At 46.9% G+C, this 13,997-nt stretch overlaps 1 protein-coding gene across 3 annotated transcripts; it reads right to left on the reverse strand.

The window, feature by feature from the left end:
* Positions 1–369: 369 nt before the first annotated feature.
* ACY3 (aminoacylase 3) lies at positions 370–11,583 on the reverse strand. 3 transcript variants are annotated; one of them, XM_033159319.1, is made up of 8 exons: positions 11,487–11,564; positions 11,223–11,330; positions 4,371–4,623; positions 3,772–3,967; positions 3,587–3,704; positions 2,388–2,495; positions 1,121–1,230; positions 370–639 (listed from the first exon to the last, which is right to left on the reverse strand). In XM_033159319.1, the coding sequence occupies exons 3-8, from the start codon at positions 4,601–4,603 to the stop codon at positions 445–447; spliced, it is 960 nt and encodes a 319-aa protein (XP_033015210.1). In that variant the 5' UTR covers positions 4,604–4,623; positions 11,223–11,330; positions 11,487–11,564; the 3' UTR covers positions 370–444. The 3 variants fall into 3 exon arrangements, with proteins under 3 accessions (XP_033015210.1, XP_033015202.1, XP_033015220.1); XM_033159311.1 differs by lacking the exon at positions 11,223–11,330 and having other exon boundaries at positions 11,487–11,583; XM_033159329.1 differs by lacking the exon at positions 11,223–11,330 and having other exon boundaries at positions 3,587–3,680; positions 11,487–11,582.
* Between the last annotated feature and the right edge of the window lie 2,414 nt (positions 11,584–13,997).

The following is a 13,997-nucleotide window of genomic DNA, read 5'->3' on the forward strand; positions in this document are numbered from 1 at the left end:
AGTAGGGCAGCTGAGCCTGAGCTAAAATGGCTCAGGCAGTCCTGACTAGATCGCAGGATTTGAATCTAGACTCACACCTTGTATTCATGCTAACTCTAACCGTATTAGAACACAGCGATCCACTCCAACAGAACAGATCCATCCCACAGATATTAAAAGGCAATCTAGAAAACTTGCAGGGGGACCAGCCCAGTGCAAACTCTTTGGATGAAAAGGCAATGAACTACTGTTTCAGAGAATGATGTTATCGTATCCTATAAGCACAAGATAGAGCTGTCTCCAGTAATAAACTATGAAATTATACAAGGACTCTTCATTTTTTGTGCAAATATATGGTGCCTAGGCGAGGTACACTACAGAGGCTTCGTAGACTATATAAAATGTATTCATTTGAACTGGCTTCTGGTGATGTCTGCTTTGTTCCCGGGATTAAACATGACTTATTTAAAGCTCCTTCTGCAGTGCAGGTTGGGTGAATGTGCGTTTCTCCATCTTGACAAAGGCCACTTTCTTCTCATAGTAGGCTGCCTCATTGATGAAGGCTGGGTAGGTGATGCTGTCACCCTCATACAGAATCACATCTCCACTGAGCGTCTGGAAAACGGGGTCCCCGGGCTTCAGGGGCTGGAAATCTTTATCCTAAAGAGAGAGGATTTGATTATAAGCTAAAGGCAGAACAGTCAGAAGCATCACCTGGAGCAACCATTTTCCTGCATCTTCTCTGTTTGCACGGGAGTGGCAAGAGCAACTCTCACAGAAGCTGGAACAGATGCAACAAGAGTTTTCCCACACAGCTGCCTGCAGGGTGATGGGTGAGAAGATGTAGCAGAAAGTGACAGCTAAGACACTTGCAACAATTGTGTATGGGAAAGAATTCTGGCAGCTGCAAGTTTCCTCTCCTTTGCAACATCTACCAACATTCTCATTTCTACACACTTTTTAAAGGTGTAGAAGGCTAGTCCTTTAACACGTTGTGTAAGAGCAGCAGCTGCTGCTACAAAGATGCATACAGATTACATTTTTTACACACACATACACACATAGGGGGGAGGGGGGGAGGGAGAGAGGGAGGGAGAGGGGAATCTGCTCCTCCCTTCTTTCCTTTTCCCTCCATACTCACCTGCAGATTGGGATGTATCACAGCAGAGATCTCACCATCAGGATAGCGTGGAAAATCCACACGTTCAACCACCTTGTATGCTTCAGTCTCAAAGGCTGGGAACAATGTGCCTGACAAAAGGAGATGGAAATACAACCAGACCAGAGAAAGGGAGAGTGTCTCACTTAATGGCCAGTGGTCAATCAGGGCAGAAGAAAATGCTGGGTCCACACCCCACTCCCAAGCCACAATCACTATGGGGCTGTGTGTCAGCGCACGGCACCTGAACGTTGGTCAAGGCTTCATGCCAAAGTTCATTTAAAAACAACAGAGCTCTCTAATAGATGGAATATCATAAATCACACCGTGGACCACTCTAGAAGCATATATCATAAAACATGAATTATATCATCAGAATGATTTCTGAGCAATGTATGGTGGTTGTTTGATAGGCCAGACACACTATCTACTTCTGTCTATAGACTCACAAGAGAAAAATGTGTGTGTGGGGGGGGGGGGGGAGCTTGTCAACATTCACCACTAAACTAAAAAGGCAACATCAACTAAGGGCTCACTAACACTTTCCTTTGTCCCTCAATTTCTTCTGTTTTTCCTGTGTTTTCTCCAATATTTTTTTTTTTTTGTCCTGTCACTTTCTCTGGGAAAACCCGCTGTTTACTGTTGAATCAGAACAAGCGTCAATTTGCAGAAAACCCTATTGACATTTGTTCCAATTCAGCAATAAACAGAGGGTTTCCCAGGGAAAACAGAAAGGCAAAAGAAAAGCTCTCGGACCCATGCCAGTCACATTCATTTAGCTCAAGGGTGGAGGCCAAATGTGGCTTCCTAGGGGCTCTTTATCGGGCCCTCATGCCTCTCCCCAGACCACACCCCTTCCCTAGACCATACAGGCCCTGCTCTGAGATTTCATCAGGTGCTTTTGCCTGGCTGGAATTTGCCCTTCAGCAGCAACAATGCCTCTCGCTTGGCTGGATGGAAGGCGAAGAGGAGTGTGTTTGTCAAAACCTCTGACCTTTGCATGGCTGGAATTGCACCTACTGTACAAAGGGAAGAAGAGTCTCACCCATGGCCCCGCCCATTTTGCCAGTGGCCCTGCCCCACCCACTTTTGCCTCTAGGCCTGTGCACCACTGTCACGAGGCCTCCCAGAAGGAGGCTCCTCGTGAGGGAACACAGTCCCTGGGGGTGAAAAGAGTTCCCGCCTCTGATTTAGCCCAGCTCCAAATCCCAAGAATCAGTACGGAATGAGGAATGATGGGATAGGTCACCTTTGTTAAAAAGCTCAATGAAGTCCAGAGCACAGGCCATGATGGATCTCATCTGAGCAAGGCAATCAGCTCGCGCCACTCCTTGGGGCTGAGGACCCAGCTCTAATGCTGTAGGGGAATAACAGAGAAGCGGTTATGGAATTATCTCAACAGAGTCCCTCTGCCTATCTTACGTAAAGCATGAGCTTCAATAAAGCCTTTCGCATAACTGGCACAGCGATGGTCTGATCCTGTGCATTTCACTCCCTTGCTTTGGTGATTTTTTAAAGCACAGCATGCCATTACCTTTGGGTCGAACGCCTGCTGTTAGTACGCCTATATGAAACACATTTCCACCCCAGCCCTGCTCAGTATCAGAGCCAGTGTGGAATATAGCATAGTTGTTGAGAGTGTTGGATTTGGAGGACGGTGGCTTGGGTTTAAATCCCCCCTCACCCACAAAGCTTATTGGGTGGTCTTGGACCACTCACTGCCTCTTAGTTATTGTGAGTGTAAAGGGGAGGGAAAACGTGTCTCCTACCCGGAGCTCCTCTGGGGAGCATGATACACATTTATTTATTTATTTATTTATTTATTTATTTATTTATTTATTTAATAATAAAAACACCTCATGAGTGAGTAGGTAAATAGGTATCTCAATATGGCCCACTGTGCCATGCCCAGAACAAAAAAACATTTAGTGGCCCTGGAAGGCTGTGACAACTAGAACGACTTGTGTAGGTGAGGAAGAACTGGCATTTAAGACCTGAGCACGATGGGAGACAGGGGCATCTGAAGTATAACTTAGTTAGCTGTTGCATATTTAAGGCCCATCACCCGAAACCTAGATAAATCTATTCCATCTGGGTCCTTCCCCTTCAAAAGACAGGCACCCCCTAAAACAGAAGTGAGGAACCTCTGGTTCACAGTACTGTACAATCTTGGCCTGATTGGGGGTGGGGGTGTCCAATTTGGCCAGGAGGCAATTTTCCCCAAACCACATCCATCTGCCAATCAGCTCACTTCAGTTCCCTGCTGAGAATGGGTGCATGCAGCCAAAGCAGCAGGATTTAACCCTTGCTCACCAGCTGCAGACCCCCTCCCGGCATCATGACATGAGATGACTGACAGGTGAGTGGCCCTGCCCCTCCTGTCAAAGTTGACCTAGAACGGATAGTTCTCTTCCATCAGGAATGCCCAGGCTGATTATCACTCCCTACCTATTCCAGCTTTGGCCACAGAAGTGAGGTAAAGAGTCTCCTCTCCTGGCTGCTGATAAAGGAAGATGGTGCAGGGTCCCACTGAGTAATGCTTCTGTGGAGAAAAGAACAGAAGTAGCTTTTAAGGGGAAACTTCAGCCCTACTTCCCTGAAAAAGCTGGAGAAATGAGATTTTTAGGGCTTACCTGAATGTAGTGACACATGTGCATGGGCAACAGACAGTGCTCAGTGGCCACAAAAAGGCAGGCGCCCATGTTGGCTGTGGTGTTATGTAGGTCAAACATAAAGTCATAGGCCTGAGATGAACCCCTGGGCCCAAAGCTCTGGTTGATCTCCTGAGCACGTTGAACTTCATAGTGGTCTATGTCAGAGTCCTTGGAGCTAATAAACAGATGAGCAAAACAAAGGTGAAGGCAAATTGTCAGATTCCTTGGCCAAAAGAGGGACTTCAACCAGGATTGAAGGTGAGATGACATTTTCCCATGGAAGCCTTCCAGATGTTTTTGAACTACAACTCCCATCAGTCCTAGCAAGTATGGCCAATGGCCTGGGATGAGAGGAGTTGTAGTTCAGAAACATCTAGAGGGCCAAAAGTTCCCCACCACCCCAGCCTTATGCAGCAAAAGCCAGCCTTGAGGGATGATTTAGCACTCCAACACATCCTCAGATCTAGCTGAGAGGAATGCATGCCAAAGTAGGTTCCCTTCCCCAGTAACAGGAGAGGCATAACTCTTGCCTTTCCTAGGGAAGCTCTGCAGAGCAACACACCGTGCCATAGACTCACGTGAGAAATTCATTGAGGAATGCCCGATTAAGATCCCTTCCAATGTAGCGCACACATTGCTCAACTGCCCGTGGGTTGCCCAGGAAGGGCGTAGCATGGAAGGTGCCGCGTTGCAACTCAGAGGGGTCCCTGAGCCAGTGCTTGGCCAGGTAAACTCCCGACATCTCATTCCCATGAGTGCCCCCACAAACGGCCACTCGTTTTAAAGAGGGAAGACGTTGAAGTTCCGCCATGACTGCGGTAGTTTTAGCTCCTGTTAGGAGAAAGAAAGCCAAGAAAGGACTGTTGCCCTTTTGGAGACATCAGAGAAAAGAATTCCCCCCATTTGCATCTAGCCAAGCCATTTCTGTCCGCCCCCCCCCCAACCCTCCTTAATAGCCATTTCTGCAAAGCATTTATTTATTTATTTATTTATTTAATGACATTTAAATGCTGCTTGATTGTAAAACAACAACACACAACCTTTCAAAGCAGTTTACAAAAGATAAAACAGTAAAATTGCAACCCTATTTTAAAACATACAGACGTTAAAACACTAAAGCAGATTAAAATTACTTCCTAAGCATCAGGGTGGGCTTGCCTAAACAAGAATGTTTCTAACAGGCACCAAAAACAGTGCAATGAAGACACCTCTTAATCTCAAGAGGCAGGGAGTTCCAAAGTGTAGGCGCTGTCACACTGACTAAATGATTGAGTGTCGAGGAGGCACATGGAGGGTAAGGTGATCTCATACATAAACCGGTCCCCAGTTCTTAAGGCCTGTATATCCTAATAGGTAAAGGTAAAGGGACCTCTGACCATTAAGTACAGTGGCGGACAACTCTGGGGTTGCGGCACTCATCTCGCTCTATAGGCCAAGGGAGCTGGCGTTTGTCCGCAGACAGCTTCCGGGTCATGTGACCAGCATGACTAAGCCGCTTCTGGCGAACCAGAGCAGTGCACGGAAACGCCGTTTACCTTCCCGCCGGAGCGGTACCTGTTTATCTACTTGCACTTTGATGTGCTTTCGAACTGCTAGGTTGGCAGGAGCAGGGACCGAGCAACGGGAGCTAATAGTGACACCTTAAACCCGGCAGCAAATCGGCAACCAGTGCAGATCTCTGAGCACAGGTGTTATATGCTGACAAGGCCTCACTCCTGTCAGCAATCATGCTGCAGCGTTTTGTACTAACTGCAGTTTCTGGATCAAGCAAGAGGAAATGCCCACATAGAGTGCACTGCAGTAAATTCACAGCAATGAAAATTCACGAACTACTGTGGCAAGGCTTTCCCAGTCCAGGAATGACTGTTGCTGTCAAATCAGTCGCAGCTGGTCAAAGGAACTTCTAGCCCCAGAGCCTCCCGTGACCAAGCTGGACCAGAAGCACCCCCAAACTGCGAACCAGCTCCTTCAGAGGGAGTGCAGCCCCATCCAGCGTAGGCAACTGACCAATTTCTAGGACACGGGAGCTACTCACCACCAGTGCCTCTGTCTTGCCAGGATACAAGCTCAGCTTGTTTTAGCTCATCCATTTCACCGCTGCATCCAGGCAATGGCCCAGGAACTGCGCAGCAGCCTCTTTTGATTCAATGGTTAAGGAGAAATAATAATTGGCACCTTTCCCCAAAACTCCTAATGACCACTCATATGTAGATATTAAATAGCAGTGGAGACAATACAGTCCCCTGCAGCACCCCATAAGAGCCACCAGGGGGCACTCTCCCAATGCCACTCTCTGGACTTGGTTCTGAAGGCAGGATTGGGAGGACCACTGTAATACTGTGCTCCCCATTCCCATTTTCTGAAGCCGGTCCAGGACTTTCAAAGCCTCATGCATCCTGCAGTGCCTTCAAATAGTTAACTTTCTGCTACTTCCATTTCTCCACCTCATCAGGCCTTGGCAATCTCCCTTCACCCTGGCATGACTTGAAAGCATAGGTGCTATTTGGAGAGACCAGCAGAGGGAGTTTGCATCTCAAGTGACTATTATTTCAAACATTGAAATGGTTTGCATGTCATTGGTATATGCATATGCAAAAAGCCACAGATCTCCTGCTTAAAAAACAAGTGCAAACCCACCCACATGACTTTAATTATTATGAGATTTAAATAATAAAAAAGAGGGAGGAAAGAGAAACACTCATGTTCCCAAGTTTCATCTTTCATAACGTCATGAATTTGGACATCTTGATCATGGGGAACGCCCAGCTGATGAGCTGCCAGGGACGTTAACAAAAGAACTGCTGTAGTCATTAATAACTTAATATGTTTTTCCACCCCTGATAGCTGGGAACCTGGCAGCCTTTAGAATGCAACACCCAGGAGCATTTGGGAACACGACACTCCTCATATCTAAGCGGAGGGGCAAAGAAGCAGTTTGTCACCAGCTTTCAATTAGGAAAGGATCAGAGAGACTTTGTTAAGACAATTGAACATAGTTTTCACCCTCCATCAACTCCTTGAACCTTATGGAGAGACACTTTCGTTTGATTGCCTTTCTTGGAACGTCTAAAACTACAACCATCAGCTGCTATTTTGCTTTCTTTTCAGTACAGCTACTAAGCTCTAAAATCCCTGTATGGATATGTTTCGTTACTTGAAATTAAAAATAAATTGTAAAAATTAAAAGAAGTAAATGAAAGGACCAGGGGACATTTGGAGGGAGCATATGGAGCTATGAGTTGGCTGGTTGTGGAGTACCACGAGGTGCAGGGGATCTCCATGGAATCTGATGCCCAATTAAATTGGCTATCTGCTACAGAGGCTATCCCTTCCACAATTACCAACACCTCTGGAAAAAAAACCTTTGCCATCCCCTACCCTTTCAAACATGGCACGGTTGTTTGTGGTCATTGTTGTGCACACTATGGATTTTCTGCCTCAGGTACCAAGATGCCATAGGTTGTTGCCTCTGCAGCATGTGTGTTCTTGGGATTTTTTGTTTTTGTTTTTCAATACGCCTTTCTGTCTGCCAGTGTGCCTGCCTGATTCTAACCATGGGAAGGAGCTAGCCAGCTGACGTGTGCACCTCCTGAACCCTAGCTGCTGGGCAGCTCAGTTGGTAGAGCAGAAGTCTTTTAATCTCAGGGTTGTGGGTTCAAGACTCACGTTGGGCAAAAGAGTCCTACACTGCAGGGGTTGGACTAGATGACCCTCATGGTCCCTTCCAACTCTACAATTCTATGAAGACTGTAACTTTTCTATAAGACTGCACAGAGGTGGACAAGTGAATGGAAGCTGCAATGTAGACCCCTTGCTCCTTCTGCCTGCCAGGTTAAAAAGTGAAAGAACAGAGATAAGTTTCAGTTAGAGCGGCCACTCAGCACACCACTAAAAAGAGGGCATGCAACCCCAGCAAAAAGGTAAAAAAAAGGACACTTATTTGCATATGCTAATTGATATGGATGCAAGTTTACAAACGATATCTACAATATCTTTTTTCTTTTACAGAAAGATAGGACCGCACAATTAAGAAAACATGTATAAAACAAAATGTAACTATGGTTAATTCACGTGTGGACCTATTGTTTTGCAGGAAAGCCTCTGAAGAAGGCCTTTTGGGGCTGAAGACATGGGGCATTTTAACAACAACAACAACAATATTCATCATCTTTGACCCTTCTCTTTTTTATACATTTCCAGTGGAAAGCTTCAAATCTTCAATTTTTTCCAACTAAAACAACAGGAAAAATTGGCCCTGTCAGTGTCACCAAGATGCTGACATGGTGCATGATGGGGCCCAGTTAAGCAAAGGGGAAATTCTAGCTTACCTTAAAATGCTCCGAAAAGAGCTAGCTGCTGAAATTGAAAATGGCAGCTAGAGACTTACAGTTACGCCTGGAGAAGCAGGAGAACATGCAGGGTAAAATCTTATGTTCAAGTCTGGGGCTTCTGAAGAGAGGAATGGGAGGGCCCCGCGTCATTTATATTGCACTGGTTCCAGGACTTGAAATTGCCAGTAGAAGTGACCTCGCAGGACACCGAACAAGCTTATTGGGCCCCCAGTCCAAGGGAGCCAAACAGCAGCAAAGTGAGAGATCTAGTGATAAGATTTAAGAGGTTTAGAATTAAAGAAGCTGTGCTTAAGACGTTGCACAATTTCCACGTGCTGAAACATGGGGAAGTGAAAGTTCAGCTTGTTAAGATCTATTTTTGAAACCATGGGACAGTGGCAGAGCTTCAAGCCTATAACGGAGAAACTGCAGGAAGCTGGGATTGCAGTATCATTGGGGATGTCCTCTTCAAGTTTGCTGGGCATTTTTACTCTGCATCCATCCTGCAAGAAGTGGGAGGGCTGCTAGCTGATCTGCAGATAGAAACCTTTGAGGGGGTGCAAACAGAGGAAGCAGAGGATGCAAGTGGCAGCCACAATTCTTCCTAGGAACAGCAGAAGAAGAAATCCAGAAATGCCTGCCTTCAGGGGATCACGATAAGGAAAAGTAGAGCCACTGGGAGAAAACAACTTAGGGCAAGGAGTTAGTTGAATAACACACATGAGATACAACTAAATCTCTTGAGAGGGGTCAATGTATAAAAAAACAGCTACAGTGCTCAAAAGGGCCGAGCTGAATACAAATAATGCTCTGAGGGTAAGGAAAGCTGATCTGCAGAGAGAAAGAGCACAAGGCATTGTGACTGAGGGACCACTGACACTTGGCCCTCAGTTGAACTTTAAAGTTTAGCAGAGACAAACTTTCAACACTGTATATTGTCTCCCTGCTTATTTAACTTATATGCAGAATTCATCATGTGAAAGACTGGACTGGAATTAAGCCGGATTTAAGCTGGAATTAAGCCGGACTGGATGAATCCCAAACCGGAATTAAGATTGCCGGAAGAAATATCAACAACCTCAGATATGCTGATGACACAACCTTGATGGCAGAAAGTGAGGAGGAATTAAAGAACCTTTTAATGAGGGTGAAAGAGGAGAGCGCAAAATATGGTCTGAAGCTCAACATCAAAAAAACTAAGATCATGGCCACTGGTCCCATCACCTCCTGGCAAATAGAAGGGGAAGAAATAGAGGCAGTGAGAGATTTAACTTTCTTGGGCTCCATGATCACTGCAGATGGTGACAGCAGTCACAAAATTAAAAGACGCCTGCTTCTTGGGAGGAAAGCAATGACAAACCTAGACAGCATCTTAAAAAGCAGAGACATCACCTTGCCGACAAAGGTCCGTATAGTTAAAGCTATGGTTTTCCCAGTAGTAATGTACGGAAGTGAGAGCTGGACCATAAAGAAGACTGATCGCCGAAGAATTGATGTTTTGAATTATGGTGCTGGAGGAGACTCTTGAGAGTCCCATGGACTGCAAAAAGATCAAACTTATCCATCCTTAAAGAAATCAACCCTGAGTGCTCACTGGAAGGGCAGATCCTGAAGCTGAGGCTCCAGTACTTTGGCCACCTCATGAGAAGAGAAGACTCCCTAGAAAAGACCCTGATGTTGGGAAAGATGGAGGGCACAAGGAGAAGGGGATGACAGAGTATGAGATGGTTGGACAGTGTTCTCAAAGCGACTGGCATGAGTTTGGCCAAACTGCGGGAGGCTGTGGAGGTGCTCTGGTCCATGGGGTCTGGCGTGCTCTGGTCCATGGGGTCACCAAGAGTCGGACACGACTGAATGACTGAACAACAACAACAAGCAAAATGGCAATGGTGACTACCCTCTCTGTGAACCACAACTGCCATCCCTTGCTCTGAGGAAAGGCCTCTTCCTTGCAGTGTGATACTGAGCTGCAAAGATGCTGCAAGGATGTCCTTGCATTGGAGCCAGTGGCAGAGGGAAGAGGAGCAGTACCAGAAAAGTAGTGGAAGGCAGCAAGAGGAGAGGAGGAAAGAATTCAGGGGTTAGCAAACTTTTTCAGCAGGGGGCCGGTCCACTGTCCCTCAGAACTTGTGGGGGGCCAGACTATATGTCGGGATGACGACGACGACGAACGAATTCCTATGCCCCACAAATAACCCAGAGATGCATTTTAAATAAAAGGACACATTCTACTCATGCAAAACCACGCTGATTCCCAGACCGTCCGCGGGCTGCATTTAGAAGGCGATTGGGCTGCATCCAGCCCCCGGGCCTTAGTATGGGGACCCCTGGGAAAGATGGTGTTGGCAACAAGGGTCACAGGGAAGGGGAGGGAAAGCGGCAAGCAGCAATCACGACTTACATCCACGCAGCGTACTGTGTTTCACCCAGTGCTTTTTTTCTGGGGGGACGCAGGGGTACGCATCCCCCTAAACATTTTGTGAATATAAGTTTGGCCTCATTGAGGGGCAGTATTTGAATATGAGTAGGAAAAGGAGAGTACCCATAAACATTTTCATTTTAGAAAAAAGCATTGCTTTTGCCCGTCTTTTATGGCTCTGTAATTGGATTTCAACTCCCATCACCCCTGATCATTAGCCACACTGGCTGGGCCTGAAAGGAGCTGAAGTCCAAAAGCATCTGCAGGGCCATATGTTCCTTGAAGTAGGAAGTGACCTGAAAAGCAGAAAGCTGATAAACAATGGGTGGGTGGAGTTGGAGAAAGAAAGAAAGAAAGAAAGAAAGAAAGAAAGAAAGAAAGAAAGAAAGTTATACGTAAGACCTACAGATAGGAGGAGCTGTACACTGTGGGCAAGGAGGAAGCTGGTAAGAGAGCACAGTTTGTAGACTGGAGTCTAGACCAGACAGCATCTATGCTACTATTTATGAATGACGTAGGAGGGCAACTCTTCCAGTTGTGGTTTCTACCGTCACTTCAGCATTGTGACCAAACAACCCTAAGCAGGTGAGAAGGGCCATAGTACTAAATGTCCCATATTAATTTGAATTAAGCAGCTCATTATTTGGCTGCCAGTTCTTAATCTGTACAAATCCACATACCTGCAGCTGGAGAATCCACAAACTTGCAAGTATCTTGTGAAGACTTTGCAGAATTGCAGATGGAGAAAGGACAACTCTGAGGAAATCCAAAGATATATGGAAGAAGGGCTTATGAGAAGAATAGGAAACATTTGTGCCCCATAAGATGATTTAGTCTACCAAAGCGTATGGAAAAATGTAAATGAACACAGTCCTGCTATCCAGAGTAAGCTCTTGGCCTTCACAATGTTCAGTGGGAAAATAACAGAAGTTGGGAACACTTACCAGTCAGAGGACTTAAATTAACATGGGTTCTTAGCTCAGGACGGCTCCTGTCACTTCAGTGCACTTGAGCTGTTAGAGTCACAGTTTGCTGGAAAGCAAACATTTAACCTTTAGCTCTAGCTGTTTGGAGCCTGGTGAATTATTTTCTTGTTGCAATTGCCAGTGACCTATGGACCACACTGCATCTGCACCAAAATGTTGCCCAGTCTTAAGTTCTGAGTCAAAGAACCCAAACTGGGCAAGAAATTAAGAATAATTGCTAGAGATTAAGTATGAAATCACCCCAGCCTGAGTGGTTGGGTTCACACTTCAAGCTGAGGACATTTGCAGACTATTGCTACTTTCAGGTGGGATTCAGTCACATACTGGCAAATTCAGGCTGCACAATGCCAGTTGACTGGGAGGTCTAGCACAAGAAACCCACTCATTAACTAGCTGACATTGCCTATCCACCCTGTAAACAAGGCTCTTTGGGGCCTGTGATGAATAGAATGATGAATTCCATCCTTCGTGTTCTTTTCTCTCCCTGCAAAATACCTCAGTAAGTACCTCTCTTGCCTCCTGCTCTCTGGGAGCCATCCTTTCCTCCCTCATGCTAAGAGTACCATCACACCCACCCCAGATCTGGCCTCCCTCACAGTCTCATTGCCGAGGGGGCACCCTTCTCTGCTACTGCCCATTTATCTCCTTCTGTCACCAGCAATGGCAGCTCTAATAACTCCCCGGCAGGTATTGAGCGGCAAGATGAGGAGGTGTGAGAAGGTACAAGGAGCAGCTGTCACCAGCCTGGCAGGAGGAAGATGGATGGAGGGGAAGACCATGGCCCTGTGCCTGAGGGCTGAGCATGGAGAGGAGGAGAGGAAGGGAAGATGGCTCCCACACTAGCCTACTGACCTTCTTGTGTAAGTCTTGATCCGGGATGGCTACTTGACGAATGCAAACCGCCCCTCAATGTTGCATGCACATGTGGGTTCACTCACTGTCTGCCCCCTGAGTGAGCCCACCTCCTTACCCAACCACTTTCCCTCTCCCTCTGGGCCCAGCAGGAGAGGGCAAGGGAAATGGAGGCAGCTGCTGCTCTTGCATCCTTATTTGCATGCTTGGAGAGGGCATGAGGAAGAGAAAGGGTGGGGAGCTTGTGTGTTAATAGTGGGCATCCATGGGGGGGGGAGACTATAGGGGACTGTTGCGCCTCCCGGAGAAAACATAATCTCCAGATTCCCAGCTTTCATTAAAAAGCACGTTTGTAGCATTGGCAGAGTCTGATATATGAGACAAAATGTACAGATGCTATTCTTCTTATTTTCTGTAAGCTGTTACCCCTGCTTTGCTCCACCCGCCAACCCTACTGCCAACCTCCCTTCCCCCACACCTGGCCAACTCATCCTCGCTTTACACCTCACAGCTTGACCCCAGCCCCTCTCCTCACGGCTTCCCCATGCCCCAACACGCTTCCCCTCCCATCTCACTAAACAGCCCCTTCAAAGGAGGGGGAGGCATCTCAGAGACCATTTTCCACAGTGGTTTGACAAGCTGCCTCCATCAAACAGCTCGTCTTGACTCAGTACAAGGCAGCCTCCCATGGTGGGAGTTCCTGTGCCCTAAACAGTTACACAGAAGGGGGATTTAACAGGGGCATCTCACCATGCCATTAAAACTCCAGCAATAAGAAAAGCTGTACTGCCCAAAAAACAACCCTCCTCTATACAGGGCTCTTGACCCGGAGCCCTGTCCCCTCTTGTCTATATGCTACAGACTTTGACCCTTCTGTCACTCAAGACCTCCACCTTGGTTTTTATGAGGATCACTGAGGAACACTAACAACAAATTAAGGCTGTTGCACCCACTATCCTTTTAAACCCTCCGGCTTCATCAATATTGTCTCGGCCCAGGATGTGGTCCCAGGGTTGCTGCTCCCGGCCACCTGCTCATCCTACTCATTAATTGCCGTGCATTTTATTTGCTGCATGTACGCGTAGCTACTCAAATGCTTCCAGCGTGCGCTGTTGGTCTCTCCGTGTCACCCAACCAAGCCTCTCCCCCATCCACCCATTTCCCCATCTTGCTTATCATTGGAGGGAGTGGAAGTCTTGGCTGACGTGGGTCCACCTCCTGCCCCCCAGCGCTGTTATGAAGGAAAATAAAATCGCTCACACCATCCCAGAGATTCAACTCAGAACATTGCAAAGGGGGACGCAGCAAGACTGAGAGAGACGAGCCAAACCAAACAACCCAGAGTCATCCCAGCATCGCGGGCAATGTCAGGTAAAGCCTGCTTGGCACTGCAGGAGCCAGGCATGCACCCATCGGTGCTCTGGATCCTGTTACTTTTCTCTTTGGGCATTTTATGACATCTGTAGAGACCTCTTGATTCCTTAAAGTGGGTTAGGAGCTTTGCATTCATGGCTCTTTTGCCTTGCCATTCAACATAGCTGAAGAGCTGCATCTTCTCAGGTAAATTTTCCATGAGCTGCTCTCCAGCTAAGTACTTGGATCATGAAGCTGGTGGTT

This window comes from Lacerta agilis, chromosome 1 (assembly GCF_009819535.1).
Source record: "Lacerta agilis isolate rLacAgi1 chromosome 1, rLacAgi1.pri, whole genome shotgun sequence".
Classification (NCBI taxonomy): Eukaryota; Metazoa; Chordata; class Lepidosauria; order Squamata; family Lacertidae; genus Lacerta; species Lacerta agilis.